At 51.1% G+C, this 15,508-nt stretch overlaps 1 protein-coding gene across 1 annotated transcript in view; it reads left to right on the top strand.

Annotated features, from left to right (window-relative positions):
- The window catches only part of BCL2L1 (BCL2 like 1), a 50,673-nt gene extending 40,051 nt beyond the window's left edge, over positions 1-10,622 (top strand). Inside the window, exon 3 of the mRNA XM_032351063.1 lies at positions 8,952-10,622. Within this exon, the coding sequence (XP_032206954.1) occupies positions 8,952-9,089 (138 nt within the window). The 3' untranslated portion in view covers positions 9,090-10,622. The remainder of the gene's footprint in view (positions 1-8,951) is intronic.
- The last annotated feature ends 4,886 nt before the right edge of the window (positions 10,623-15,508 follow it).

Consider the following 15,508-nt stretch of genomic DNA (forward strand, 5'->3'; position numbering starts at 1 on the left):
AGTGTGCAAGCAGAGATGCCCTAGAGATGACTGTGAACTCCCACGAGTATGGACCATCTGGAGTGAAACAGAACTACTATGTGACCTTGGCACTCCACCTTTCCAAACCCTGTCTAGGAAATGAGGATGTTAGGAATGAGCTTGTGCATCACGTGGGAAGTTGGATGATTATGTTATAAGATCACTTTGAGTCTCTTGACTCTTCTTAAGTGTGAGCCTTGGTCCTCACCCAGGACACTGGGAGAAGAATGAAAGGCTGTGGCCATCTACTCATGAGAAAAATACAGCATCATCGGGGTGAGAGGAGAGAGTTGAGATGCGGGAGGCCTCGGAATCCCAGAGAACGCATGCATATGAGCATGTAGCTGCCTCCCAGGAGCCATTAAGTGCTGTGCTCTGGAGCCAGACTGCCGCATACAAATACCAGCTCTGCCATTTATGAACTATAATGCCTTGGGAGGGTCCCTTGACCTCTCTGCCCACGTTTCCTCATCTGAAACATGGAAAATAACAATAACACTTTGTGGGTTATCCGATGGATTAAGTAAATTCGTGTTCAGAACTAAGCTCTTAGCACCATGCCTGGTACATGGTAAGTGCTCAGTAAATATCAGTCATCACTCCCAGGGAAAGAGGTTGTGAACCCCTACATAAGCATCTGTGCTCCAGTAAATGCTTTTCTGAGTTGTCTCTCTCTGCCCGTAAGACTGGCATCCTGGCTCTGAGCTGAGGAGGTGGAGAGCCCACACGTACTGCTGGGCCTGATAGCTTTCTCAATTCCCCAGCGGAGGTGTTATCTCCTCCCGGCACAACCACTTCCTTTTCTGAGAAATGAGCACATCTGTCAGGCTTAGCTTCTGAGAACTAATGGTGAGGGAGGAGGCGGGGGAGGAGAAGCTAGCAGCTGACGGGCAGAGTTGGAAAACGATTAACTTGAAGTTTGCTGTGAGGATGTCTCCAAATATTCCCTAAAGCCCAAATGGCTTGAGTAGTGTCCCCCCCTCCCCCCGCCGCATGACACCAACTTCAGCCAGTTAATGCGGAGGTCACCCTGCTTTACTAAGTGCTTTCATCTCCTGATCTTACCACCACTGCCTTGGGGGGTTGGAGTAGGAGAAACTGAGGGTCCAAAGTGGAGAGGCTTGCTTTGGTGCCCACAGCTGGGCTAGATGGACTGGCGCTGCCCTAGCATAGTGTGGTCACCCATCTCTGCCTCTGCCCTAACTGGGCTGCCTCTCTAAATTGCCCACATCCAAATCCACCCCCATCCCTGGTGGAGGAGAGAGGGCTGTGTTCCTTTCACATTGCTGAGGCCAACAGCTCCCCAGCCCCCGGGAAAGCCAAGGGAAGTGGATTCCACCCACAAACCTCACTTCTTCCGAGTCTCCGCCTGCACCTCCCTGCCAAGAGAGTGATAAGGCCTCTCCACTTGCCCCATCCCCACTTCCTGCCATCTCCCAGGGATCTCCTAACAAGGCCTCATTTATCTCTTTGGCAGCATATATCAGCCTCTCCCTCAGGGAAACTGAGGCTAGCAACAGAAAGTGACTCTGCAAGTGACTCATGGCCTGCCCGTGGGCCATGACAAGGCCAAGGCAAGGTACAGAGCTGATGTACAGCGCTGGCACTTTCCCCGGGCTGCAAGGAGCCCCTTCCTCTTCTCCACCTACCTCTTTCCTAAAATAACCAAGCAGGAAGGAAGTGGTGGGCCTGGGCCATCCAGAGTCACCCTAGAGGAAGGAAGGGCCCGTCTGGCACAAGCACTTGTTCCCCCCACTGAAGCAGGACGGAAGGGTTTCACTTTCCCTCCTGGTCTTCGTCACATCCTTTTCCTGTGGCACCCAGTTCCTCTCAGCTGGCTGGGGGCCAGAGCTCATTCATTCAGCTAGTGGCCTCGGGCAGCCTTCCCCCTCCTAGAGGAACTCAGGCTATAGCCCTGGCCCGGAATATGGGGTTTGCTGCTACATATACTGGACCTTGCAGCTGACTTCCCTACATACCCTCTTTGAGCAGGTCTCTTGGTATCTCTGAGCCTCAGTTTTTACCCGGATGTAGGCCGGGGTCCTCCAGTATGAGAAGTGAATGCACCTGGCCCACTATGGGGCCTTGAAAATTATCATCATTTTGAAAGTGAACACAGTCCCTTTTTGGAGGTTGGAAGCAGACACTGGAGCCAGACTGCCGGTGCAGGCAACCCTGTCACTGTGTGACCTCAGGCAAGTCACAGATGATCTGAGGGCTGCAGGTCCATCAGCGGTATGATGGGTTAACAGCAGTACCCACTGCCCAGCAGTGCGAGACACTTCAGTGAACTGATCTTCCGAAAGGGCTGAGAAGAAGAGTGCTTTCCTTGCAGGGTAAGTGCTCAGGAAGCATCTGCTGCCACTGCTACTGTGTACGTTAGGTTCTCTGTGGGTAGGGACAGCAGGGACTGAGATGGCAGGATCAGACATCAGAATGAGCAAGAGGTCAGAACTCAGACAAATCCCAGTCCTACCATTCCCTAGATAGAGGGTGGGTGAACTTGGAAGCGTCCATTTTCACATCTGTAGAACAAGGCCATTGATAAATGTTAGGGGGTTAAATGAAAATAGTCCTTCATTTAAATGTTCATCTAAAACAGATTCATTTAGGGGCACCTGGGTGGCTCAGTTGGTTGATCATCTGACTCTTGATTTCAGTTCAGGTCAGGATCTCAGGGTTGTGAGATGGAGCTCCGCAGCCCAGCATCAGGCTCTGTGCTCAGCAGGGACTGGGCTTGAAATTTTCTCCCTCTGCACCGCCACTCCTCCCCCGCCCCACTCCCGCCCTATTTGTGTGAGCTAGCATGCTCTCTCAAATAAATCTTCCACAAAAAAAAAAATTTAGGGGTGTCTGGGTGGCTCGGTTGGTTAAGCAACTGCCTTCGGTTCAGGTCATGATCCTGGAGTCCTGAGATCAAGTCCTACATTAGGCTCCCTGCTCTGCTTCTCCCTCTTCCCTTCACCCCACTCTGCTCTCTCTTCCTCTCTCTCTCTAGTAAATAAATAAAATATTTAAATAAATAAATTTTTAAAAATAAAATAGATTTAATTAGGGGGCACCTGGCTGGCTCAGTCAGTAGAGCATGCGACTCGATCTTGGGGTTGTGAGTTCAGGCCCCATGTTGGGCATAGAGCTTACTTAAAAAAAATTACAGGGGCACCTGGCTGGCTCAGTAGGTGGAACGTGTGACTCCTGACTTCAAGGTTGTGAGTTCAAGTTCCATGTCGGGTATGAGATCACTTAAAAATAAAATCCTTTTTAAAAGTTATAAAATAGGGACGCCTGGGTGGCTCAGTTGGTTGGACAACTGCCTTCGGCTCAGGTCATGATCCTGGAGTCCCGGGATCGAGTCCCACATCGGGCTCCCAGCTCCATGGGGAGTCTGCTTCTCTCTCTGACCTTCTCCTCGCTCATGCTCTCTCTCACTGTCTCTCTCTCTCAAGTAAATAAATAAAATCTTTAAAAAAAAAAAAAAAGTTATAAAATAGATTCATTAAGAATGGCACCTGCTGTGCTCCAGGTACAGCATCAGGTTCTAGAGAAGAGGGCAAAACCAGACACAGTCATAGGACCAAAAAATGACTCAAATGAATGTGGTTATACATGGAATCAGGGAATATGGCCTAGTCAAGGTAAAGTGCTTTAGCTCAGTGCTCAACACAACTAAAGCATTCAAGTGTGTAATGAAGGTCAGTTGCCATAATAGCACTTGTTATTATATTATTATTATTTAGCAAGTGAGGATACTGGGCTGCTCAAGGTCACATTAGGAAGCTGCATGGAAACCGAGGTGAGAGAGAAGGGTGGGCGTCAGAGGACTGATCAGACTCAAGTAAGCACTGTGCTTCAGCCCCTGGCAGGGCCTGCCTTAGGGGAATTGTTGTGGCCTGCGTTCTTCAGTTGGCCTCTGGGCAGAGATCTAACTGTAGTCCGCCTGTGCCTCTCTGGACAGGCCTGGCTGCAGACATGGGTCAGACTTGGTCCCTGCCTACACTGAGCCCCCAGACCGAGGCGGGGAAACCGACACACCAATTGGCCTCAGTTCAGGGACACTCTGCCTCCCACTCTCACCTCAGGGCCTTTGCACTTGTTGCTACTGCAAAACGTGCTCTTTTTTACCCAAGATTTTTGATCCTCCCTTAGCCACTGCCACCTTGACTTTCAGCTCTCACTCCGCTCAAACCTCACTTCTCTGGGGAGACCTTTTCTGACCATTCCTCCCGTATCAGTCCTCCCAGGTGTTCTCTGTCACCTCCCCATGACTTACAGTCTTCAAACCCCATCATCTCTGAAATTGTCTCCTTCCATATTCTCTCTGCTTCCCACTAGGACAGTGTTTCTCAACCTGTTCTTCTTATCCCCAGCCCACCCCCAAGGCATCTTTTTCTACATTCTTGTCCTAATTGCCTTCCCATGACACTTGAATACCACAGCTGTACTCTGTACCTCTTTATGTGCTGTGGCCCCATGGAACACCGCAAACCACTGTAGTGTCCAGGAATTTTTTGCTTTGCCCCACTGGCAGAGATCGCCCTCCATGGAGAGCGTGCAGACTGGAGCGTAAGCTCTGAAAAAGTAGATCTTGTTCGTCTTGTTCACTGCTGTGTCTTCAGTGCTGGGCTCGGAGCAGGGTTTGCACTCCAGAAATATTTATGGTGTGAGTGAGAGTCCCAAACCCTGCAAACACAAAGGAGACACTCATTGTAGAGTCTCATAAGCTGAGGAGGGGTTGGTACTGAGGAAGATGATGTGGGGAGGGTGACCAGTTAGAGGACACACAGGGGTGAGCAACACTTTGGAGTATGTCATGTCGGTCCGTTCCATGTATGTGGCCAGCACTGTTTGTTGGAGGCAGAACCTTGAGAGTGGTCCCACCCTAGGTTTTTCGTGGGGACCCTGGTTCTTGGCTCCCCACCCACCCCCTGCCTCTGAGGGGCCCTGATGTCAAGTCAGAAGGCAATTCTGAGTCCAAGCTCAACCACAGTTGAGCTGTGTGAAACTATAGAATAGGCAGGTGGGTTGGCCTTAATAACTTGTGGGGTCTGCCTGACTGGGGGTCCATGATCCTGCCATGGAGGTCATTAGCCATTGTCCCCAGTGGCCCTGAAAACCCCTGCATGGATCATCCCATGTCAGCAGTCACAGCTTCAGGCCTAGGTCTCCTGAAAGCCTCTGTGACATCAGAGACTTTCTGCAACCCACCCTTAGGATCTCACCCCCCTGCCCACCATGCCAGCTCTGGCTGAAACTAGTGGGAACCATTGAAGAGCTCTGGGCTTATCTCTGCTTTTCCAGAACCGGGCTGCCCTGTAATGCTGTTTATTTATCCGGGGCAACCGCCCACTGAGAAAATGGCTGTGTTTGTTTCCAAGTGTGTCGTGTGAACCTTGAGCTAAATATACCACACCACTGCCTCCCCAGCACCCGCCCCGGATATAGCACACCCCATTTTGCTCATGTTCTGTCTGCAAAAGTAGTCCCAGAATCCACAGCCTCTGGAAACCGTACTCCCCTCTTCCCCAGGAGGAGGAGCTCCTGAAGAGATGAAGTTTGTCCTGGCCAGGAATGCGCGAGTCAGGGGCTGGGCAGGTCAGAGTCTTGTTCTCTATGACACTGAAATGAGAATGTTCCCTCCACCCTGGAATGACTGTTCCTGGACAGTGAGTGCTTTGTGCCCTTGCAGGGACAGGGCCTGTTTACTACAACCCAGCCCCAGAGAGGAAAGTTTCCTGTGGCTGCCAGCCCTCTACTTTAGGAAAGTTCCCATCGAGGGAGCCAGGCCTCTCCCACTTTGGCTGCAACCCCAGTGTCCCTGGTTTCTTGTGAGACATTGGGCCCCTTGGGATAGCCAGGTCTTTCTGGCCTTGGTCTCACTTCTCCCATGCTCCCAATAGTCCAGGACTCGCCCCCTTGTGGATCCATCTTTCTTGTTACTCCATTTGGGCCTACTTTACTTAGGACCAGAAAAAATGGTAACTCTTAGAAGAATTTTCTTATGGTGTCTGCCAGCACCCAGGCTAGCCAGGATGAAGGGGGGAAAGATAGGGAATCATATCCACACCCCTGCCCTTCTCTCCCTAGACCCAAGGCTCCCTCTGAGCCCCACCCCACATCCCTCTTCCTAGAATCCATTTTATATTTTTTTAAGATTATTTTTATTTATTTGACAGAGACACAGCAAGAGAGGGAACATACGCAGGGGCAGAGGGAGAGGGAGGGGGGAAGCAGGCTCCCCACTGAAAAGGGAGCCCGATGCGGGGCTCAATCCCAGGATCCTGGGATCATGACCTGAGCCAAAGGGAGACGCTTAACGAATGAGCCACCCAGGTGCCCCCCTAGAATCCATTTTAGCCCTCCTGACAGGACAGATCATCCCAGCCCCACCACATAGGGAAGTGTCCTGCTATAGCATACATCCTTTGGAACAGAGCAGCCCTGGGTTCTGATCCCAGCTCTGCTGCCTATTAGCTGGGGGACTGGTCTACCCTATCCAGTGTGACAGTGGGGCTCAAATCTACCTAGTGAAGGTAATGGGTAACTGCCTGGCACTTGACAGACTTGTAGTACCTTCACTCGACTCGTATGTTTGTTGAGCACCAGTATGTGCCAGACACTGTTCCAGGCACGGAGCATACAGAGACAAGACAGGATTTCTGCACTTGTCAAGCCACGCCCAGTGCAGGAGACAAAACAAAAACAAAGTGTCGAATGTGGTTATAAAAAGTGCTGGGAAGAAAAATAAAGCAAGGTAAAGAGAGATGAGGATGGGTATCATTTTAGAAGAGGTGACCAAAGCAGGCCTCCCACAGAGATGACATTTGAGCAGATTCAGGAGTGAAATGGGGGAGAGTGAGTGAAGCAGGTGGTGATCTGGGGTCAGGTGCACCAGGGAGGGAGAACTGCGAGCTCCTGAGCAGATGTTCGAGAAAAAGCAAGGAGGCCAGTGATGAGTGTGCAGTGGGGAAGGAGGGAGCAGGTCCCTCTTGACCTCGCTGGCCATGGTCAGGAGTGGGGACTTCATTCAGCGTGTGATGGGAAGCCTGGGGAAGGCTGAGAGCGTGGGATGAGATGGGAAGGAGAGATGTGGTCGGAACGGAGGGGCTTTTTCTGGTGTTTCTTTCCACAATACCTGGTAAACATTCTGGTAAGGGCTCTAGCTTACTGCTGCCTCCCTAATGGCTTAATAAATATTGAGGAGTGTTTGAGTCATCCTGGCCGTTCAGTGCGCATGGCATTTTGCTAGGTACCAGGGATGTGAGCAGAAATGACACCGGCTTTCTAAGTGCAAGGCAAAGCTGTTGGGAGGACTTTAAGCCCAGGCGTGCCGTGGTCTGATCTATGGGCTTTAAAAATCCTCCATGTGGAGTGTGAACTGAGTGGGTTAATAAGACCAAAAGCAGGGCCAGGCAGGTCTCACAGTGAGCAGACTGGCCTGGTGGAACTTGGAACCAACTGGAGATGGCAGGTGTTGTCGGAGGGAACAGCCACCCCTCAGCCAGTTGGGACCAAGTGGAAATGAGGACCCATGGGCTCTGTGTTCATTCATCTGTGATCCATTCGCACTCTAGACACACACGCTCCCTAGGCCCAGGGGTTCCTGGTCTGTAAATGGGGAGAGACGGCCTGCACTGCAGATGGGGTGCGAAGCTTACCCTTTAAAGGGTGCTGCAGCCCTCCTCTCCCTGCCCCACAGGCTGGCTCCTCCCTAGGCTGTGTAATTTAAGCCACAGCCCCACCTTCCCCATATCATGTGCTTCACTCCTGACGTCCTCAGGGCTGAGGGCTGTTGCTCACCTCCTCCTGGGCCCCAAGTCACACCTGGGGGGGGCGGGCAGGGCCTTGGCCTCACAGACCCCATCCCATGCCAGTCCTGCATCAGAGTAGCTGTCCCTCTACTCTGCCCTCTGTGTACCCATCACCCGGCCCTCCATTCTCCAGGGGGAGAAGGAGCCACAGCCCAGTAGTGTCCAGAGCTGGCCTGCCCTTGAATCGCTGGGAATTTAGCCCTGTCCCCTCTCCCTCCCTGCCTCAGTCCCATCACGGGAATGCTAAGGCCTAATTGTTCTACCCTATGCACAGACTCAACTCCTGGCTTCCAGACCACACACAGGTCAGCTCTCACTAACCTAACGTCCTGTCGCTTCCTTGCCCCAGCCTCTTTCCCACTGCAGGTTCTCCAGTAGCACTTTTTTAGCCTGCTCACCTTGGACAAAACCCTTCCAGCTTTGCACGTTACCTCAGCAATAATGCTCGTTGACCGTCCCCAGCGGGGTGGCGGGAACAAGGGCGGCCTTGAACCCTTTATCTGGCCCAGAGTGGGCATAGATGGCTTTAGTTTTTCAGATCACCGCTGCAGGACACTTGGGTGGCTCTGTTGGTTAAGTCTCTGCCTTCAACTCAGGTCATGATCCCAGGGTCCTGGGTCCCTGCTGGGCAGAGAAGCCTGCTTCTCCCTTTCCCACTCCCCCTGCTTGTGTTCCTCTCTCAGTCTCTCTCTCTCAAATAAATAAAATCAATCTTTTTTTTTTTAACTTTTATTAACATAAAATATATTATTTGGGGGCGCCTGGGTGGCTCAGTGGGTTAAGGCCTCTGCTTTCGGCTCGGGTCATGATTCCAGTGGGATCAAGCAGTGGGCTCTACTCAGCGGGGAGCCTGCTTCCTCCTCTCTCTCTGCCTGCTTCTCTGCCTACTTGTGATCTCTGTCTGTCAAATAAATAAATAAATAAAAACCTTTTTTTTTTAAAGTGTATTATTTGACACACGGGTATAGGTCTGTGAATCACCTAAAATTAGTCTTTAAATAAATAAATAAATAAATCTTCAAATCACCATTGCATGCAGGTGGCCGGGCCCCTTCTCCCACCCACCCACATTACTGACAGAGGACTCAGACAGCACCCTCCTTTCTCTTCTCTCCACTGCAGGACACTTTCGTGGAACTCTACGGGAACAATGCAGCAGCCGAGAGCCGGAAGGGCCAGGAGCGCTTCAACCGCTGGTTCCTGACAGGCATGACTGTGGCTGGCGTGGTTCTGCTGGGCTCACTCTTCAGTCGGAAATGACCAGACACTGACCACCCACTTACCCTCCCACCCTTGTCCTGCCCCCACCACATCCCTTTGTCCAGCCACCATTGCCACCAGGAGAACCACTACATGCCATCTATGGCCACCTACCCATAACAGGGTTGGGCCTAGACCTGGTCCCCTGCAGTTAGTTTTCTAGAATCTACCATGCTTCTGTGAGAGCTGCCTTCCCTACACGTCAGTTCTCCTGGCCTCAGAACCCACAAGGTTTCCCCAAAATCTGCCCCATGGAAGCTGGCAGGTGTGGGGGTGTTTGTAGCTAGGAGCTGGAGGGCCCTGCCTGATTGGTGGAAGCCCCCGACCCCTTTGCCTCCCCAAGAATGCTTTCCTGCCAGGGAGCTGGTGAGTTTTCTGACCTTTTTCGCCAGAAGGAGAGATTAGATTGCCTTTGTTTTGATGTTTGTGGCCTCAGAATTGATCATTCCCTTCCCCTCCCAGGACCTAGGCACCCCTCCCTTCCATCCCCACTTTCCCAGGAGCCACTTAGGGGCCACTTCTGACTAATTAGGGATTCAAGCTGCTTGGAATAAAGAAATAAGGACCAGGACCCCCTTCCCACCTCTGGCCTGGCCAGAGTCCCTGACCCCAACCCCCATGTCCTCCAGAAGCCTCTGGCTAGAGGCCAGCCCCACCCGGGAAGGAGGAGGCTGTAGCTGCAGGAAGCGCCCCATGCCAAAGCTGGGGTGGCCCTTGCAGTTTAGCACCACCCCAGTTCCTTTCCCTTTCCCCTCCCTTGGCTCCCATGACCATGACTGAGGGACCAACTGGGCCCAAGGCAGGTGCCCCAGAGCTGTTGATGGCCTCAGCTGCCTCACTTCCTGCAAGAAGATCAGCCTGTGGCATCTTTGCCTTGGGCTGCCGCCCGTGGAGTCTAGGGATTTGGGGGGCCTTGGCCCAGAGGTGAAGGGGAGCTACAGGGAGCAGCTGCGGAAGCCCTAGAGTCTTCCCTACCTCAGGCAGGAAGGGCAGGAGGGAGACCCTGATGCACAGGATGAAGGTGAGGGTGGCAGGAGGGGCCAGTCTTACCTGGCCGGATGTATGCTCCACCCCCACTCAGCCTGGGCCACAGGGCTGCCAAGGTCGGAGTGGCCTGGCCCAGTGTCCTTCAGACCTCCCTCTCCTCTACTCCACCCATGGCCGCCTGTCTCATCCCTGGGGGTCCCGGCCTACCCCTGACCATCCCGGGCTCTCTGCTGTACATATTCGAGACTAGTTTTTATTCCTTGTGAAGATGATATACTATTTTTGTTAAGCGTGTCTGTATTTATGTGTGAGGAGCTGCTGGCTTGCTGTGCGTGTGCACGTGGAGAGCTGGTGCCCGGAGACTGAACGGCCTGATGCTCCCTCCCCTGCCCTGGTCTGGGGAAGCCAGCTGGGGGTCCTGGCTCCTGAGGGGCACCTGTCCCCCCCCCCCAGCCCCCACCCCACACTTGTTCCAGCTCTTTGAAATAGTCTGTGTGAAGGTGAAAGTGCAGTTCGGTAATAAACTGTGTTGACTCAGTGAGCAAAGGGCCTGGGCTCTTGTGTGCCCGGGGCTGGGGAAGGGAGGGAGGGGCTGTGCGGCTGGCAGCACGTTCTGCGGGGGAGCTGGGCACCACAGCTGGCTCTGCTGCCGTCAGGAGAGGCCTTAGACAAGTCCCTTCTTCAGTTTGGGCCTGAAGTTCTCCACCTGCTCAATGATGGGGGTTTTTTTTGAGCACTTGCTGTGTGCTGAGCACTGGGGCACGTGTGAACAGGATGGACACAGGCCCTGCCCTCAGGAACTGACATTCTGGGGGAACAGCCACTCAGCAAGTGTTTACTGAGCCCTGCTCTGCCCAGGCACACTCCTAGGGACTGGTGATCTTGCAGTGAACAAAGCTCTTCCTTTATGGAACTTCCATTCTTGGGGAGACACACAAATACAAGGATGGGTCTAGCCGTTCGAGGGCAAAGGTGGAAGCCAGGTGACCATGAGAAAAGAATGGCAAGACTGATGAAGGACCTAGTGGGAAAGAGGTAGGAAGGAGTCAGATTTGAGGTAACATTTTTTTTAAAAAAGATGTATTTATGGGGGTACCTGGGTGGCTCAGCCATTAAGCAGCTACCTTCAGCGCAGATCATGATCTCAGGGTCCTAGGATCGAGCCCTGCATTGGGCTCCCTGCTCAGCAGGAGAGTCTGCTTCTCTCCTTCCTTCTGCCCCTTATCCCCACTCATGCTCTTTTTGTCTCTCTCTCTCACTCACTCTCTCTATAAATAAATAAAAATCTTAAAATTTTTTTTTAAAGATTTTATTTATCTATTTGACAGAGAGAGATCACAAGTAGGCAGAGAAGCAGGCAGAGGGGAAGGGACGCAGGTCCCCTGCTGAGCAGAGAGCCCGATGCGGGACTCCATCCCAGAACCCTGAGATCATGACCTGAGCCGAAGGCAGCGGCTTAACCCACTGAGCCACCCAGGCGCCCCAAAATCTTAAAAATTTTAAAAAAGATTTAAGAGCGAGCATGAGCAGGACGGGCAGAGGGAGAGAGAATCTCAAGCAGACTTCATGCTGAACGGGGAGCCTGATGCGGGGCTCCATCTCATGACTCTAGTCTTAACCTGAGTTGAAACCAAGAGTCACCACTCAATCGACTGTGCCACCTAGGCACCTCCAGACTTGAGGCAAATCCCACAAGATTTACTGATGGATTAGAGGTAGTTGAAGAAAGAGGAATCAAAGGTGATTGGAGTTTTGGGGGTGTGACACCATTATAATTAGAAAGGTATAGCACGTGTCTGAGGCCAGTACAACCAAAAAGGCTCATAGTGAGTGCCCAAAAGTATGAGGGGACCTGAGCTTGTCTAGACTCCCTAGAAGAAGTGGTGAGTTAGGGCGGGAAGAGTGTATGAGTTAACTAAAAGAAAGGGGGAAGCCAGAAGAGTGGTCCAGGTCAAGAAGCAGCAAGTGCGCAGGATGAGTAAGAGTGTTCTTCAGGCAGAAGGAAAGGATAGCTGGTGTGTGGAGTTGAGAAGAGGCTCCTGGGTCAAGACTGCCAGAGAGGTGGGGTGAGGGGAGTGATCTTGATCCAGAGGCCAGTGAGAGCCAAAGGGAAGTTGTAAGTCAGGGAGTGATACACCCTGTTAGAGCCCCCAAAACAGAAACACCCTATGTGGAGGAGGTCTAGAAGGGAGCCCAGTGGACATCTGGAGACCAGTGAAGAAGCCATGGTTTGATTTAGGCTCTGGTTCTCAGGGTGGGCAGGCCAGGTGTATTTCCTAGGTACCATTCTTGGGCTTTTGACTTTGGGCTAGTTACCTACCCTCTCTATGCTCCCAATTTACCCTCTTCTAAATGGGATTAATGGCAGTACCCATCTCACACGATTATGGTCAAGACTAAAATAACGCGACAGAGCTTGGCAGGGGACTGCATGGGGAGGCGCAGCAGCGGTGACTCCAAGCAGCCGGTGGTCCCGGAGTGGTCTGGGAGAAGGACCGAGGATTTCAGGGGCGGGCGCTCCAGCCGGGGGCGGGGCTGGAGGCGGGGGTCTGCCTCGGACGCTCCGCCCCGCCCGCTTTCAGGAGCGGACTAGGCTGCCCTCTGGTGGCTGGGGGGGGGGGCGGTGAGACCTGAAGCCACGCCTACTGCAGCTGCCCTTCCGCGGCGCCCCAGACCCCACTCTGCCGTGGGCCAGATTTCTCTGGTGTCTCCTCCGTCCTGGTCGCCAGAGGGATCTCTACACTTCCACACTTGGGGTACCGTATTCAGAGCTTCACAGGGCTCTCCTAGGACTCAGGGTCGTCATTCTCCGTAGTTCAACACCAAAGTCTCCAATATTTCCCCCCCCCCCCCCCCCCCCCCGACCTCTACCCCCACAGTGAGTCCCTTGCGCCTGCCCTTTTATCTTAGCCGCTCAGGCCCCCTCTTCAGATTTTTGATCCTCTGGAAACATCTTTTCACATACAGGCAAATACATAGATACAAATATATTTTGATCCTCACCGCACCACCACCCCCCTCGCCTTTTTTTACACTAATGATAGCAGATACACACTGCTTTGCCTTTTCCCCCTAAATAAGGTATCTTACAGAAGTTTCCATATTCATAACATGAATCCCTGTGTACTCATCGTGCAGCTTCAAGTTATCAACACTCATGGCAGCTTCATTATTTTTTCTAGCTGTGTAGTGTTTTACCCAGACCTCAAACTCGGTGATTTCCAACCTTATACATGCCATGGCACATGCATAAAATACTGGAATTGCACACTGAGGGAAAGTTGGGAGGGGTTTCAGACTGCCTATGTGGGTCCTAAGGGAAAGTCCATTTCATTTCTATATATTTTTATGAGGAGGAAAATGAAATACATTTCATATAAGTATTCTTCGATTGAAACAATGAATACATTATTTTATACGAACTTTTATAATCAAAATGGTTCACACAATTCCTGATCAAGGCTTATTAATAATGACCTCTCATTCAAATTCTTGGTAGTCAGCATTAACAAGAGACTTCATAGCCCCAAGTAGGTGATAAAAGAAAAATTTTAACCATCCAAAACTTAAAATTGAAATTATATTTGAATGTTCCACAGTTCTTCCCTTTACTTAATTGACAAGTATAATGCTATATTCAAGTGAATTTCAAATCAAAATGAACTTTTTCATTTCAGGTATTTTAAATTAATGATAAGTTCCAGAACACAGGAAATGATATAAAGCTTTCAAATCCTTTTTTTTTTTGTTTTTTTTTTTTGAGAAAATTATAACTGTTACTAAACCTGGGCAAGGCCAGATAGCGCACAGAGAGGAAAGGAGGGAGAGAAAGACTACGAAAGGAGGGAAAAAAGAAAGGGACAGACTGTGAACTGAGACCATTTAAATTTCATAAGAATTCACAAGGCTTTTTACATGAAATTGTTCAAGCTAATCATGCGTGAACCTACTGAAATGAGGTGGTTTAAATAATTTAGGAGGGAATTAATACTAAATATGACCAGAATTCTAACATTAGTACATGGACAGTTATTAAAAAATCAAATAAGACATAAATTTATTGAGCTCATATTTGTCAATCTTAAAGTTTGAGGAAGTCATCCTTTTTTTATGTAAGCTCCACACCCAGTGCGAGGCTTGAACTCCTGACCCTGAGATCAAGAGTTGCTTGTCCTACCCACAGCCAGCCAGGTGCTAAGGAAGTCACTCCTAAAACACTAGTACCAAGGGCACCTGGCCGGCTGTCAGTAGAACATGAGATTTGATCTTGGGATTGTGAGTTTCAGCCCCACTGGTGTAGAGAATACTTAAATAAAGAGGAATACAAACAATGTAGTGGCTAGCCAACAAGATAGTTTGTAAATTTGTTGCTGAGCAGGGAAATGACCAGTCCCCACATTGGGAAGGCTTGGCTCAAATTGCACTGCTTGTGTGAAAAACAGTGCCCCTACCCCCTGCCAAAAAAAGAAAAACTGTTCCCTGTCCTCTTGCCTTGTAAAAATAATAGCAATAAATTAAAATAACGATAAAGACTTTATTTGCTAAACATTTATGTGGCGGGCATCTCTCTGCAGCTGTTGGCCATCCCTTTTAGGCACATCAGTCTCACCTGGGCTTCATGCCAAGCTCGTTGGGCACCTGGAAAACAAACTCCTCCATGGTTCCACAGACTCAGTGGAGGGTCCTTGTGGAGCTGGCCGGCCACCTGCTTTGTGGCTGACCCCTGCAGTAGATGTCCAGGAAGAGCCCAACCTTGGCTATGCTCCACTCATCCTGGTGGAGCAGTGAGGGCCAGAGGAGAGACAGGCTGTGTAGAGGTTGGGAGCAGGGCTCCAAAACTATACTTCCTGGGATAGCTGGATGCCCTTGGACAAGTGTCTTGACATCTCTGTGCCAGAGTTTATTCACCTGTAAAATGGAGATGATAGTCATGAGTGGCTATGCAGATTAAATGCAGGTTTTATGTTTAAGTGCTCAAGAATGACATCGGCCCCATAAATGTGTTATTAGGCTACGCTGTCAGACCATTCCCACACCCACTACCACTGCTCTTCAGACCCCTGAGGGGACTAGTCTTGAGGCTCTGACTGCCCCAAGCTCTGCGTCTTACTGCAGATCCCCTGAAAGCAAAGTCTGAAAGTAAGGATTCAGGTTTAAGTAGTTTAAGTGGGAGGGACAGGAAGCCAAGACAGGGCCCAATGACATGTGGCCACCTCACCCCTTCCCAGGGGATCCTTTGAAAGACCTGTGGAATATTCTAGGGATAAGACCTTCGAGGTAGGGGCGCCTGGGTGGCTCAGTGGGTTAAGCCGCTGCCTTCGGCTCAGGTCATGATCTCGCGTCGCAGGATCGAGTCCCACATCTGGCTCTCTGCTCAGCAGGGAGCCTGCTTCCTCCGCTCTCTCTCTCTGCCTGCCTCTCTGCCTACTTGT

This window comes from Mustela erminea, chromosome 7 (genome assembly GCF_009829155.1).
Source record: "Mustela erminea isolate mMusErm1 chromosome 7, mMusErm1.Pri, whole genome shotgun sequence".
Taxonomy (NCBI): domain Eukaryota; kingdom Metazoa; phylum Chordata; class Mammalia; order Carnivora; family Mustelidae; genus Mustela; species Mustela erminea.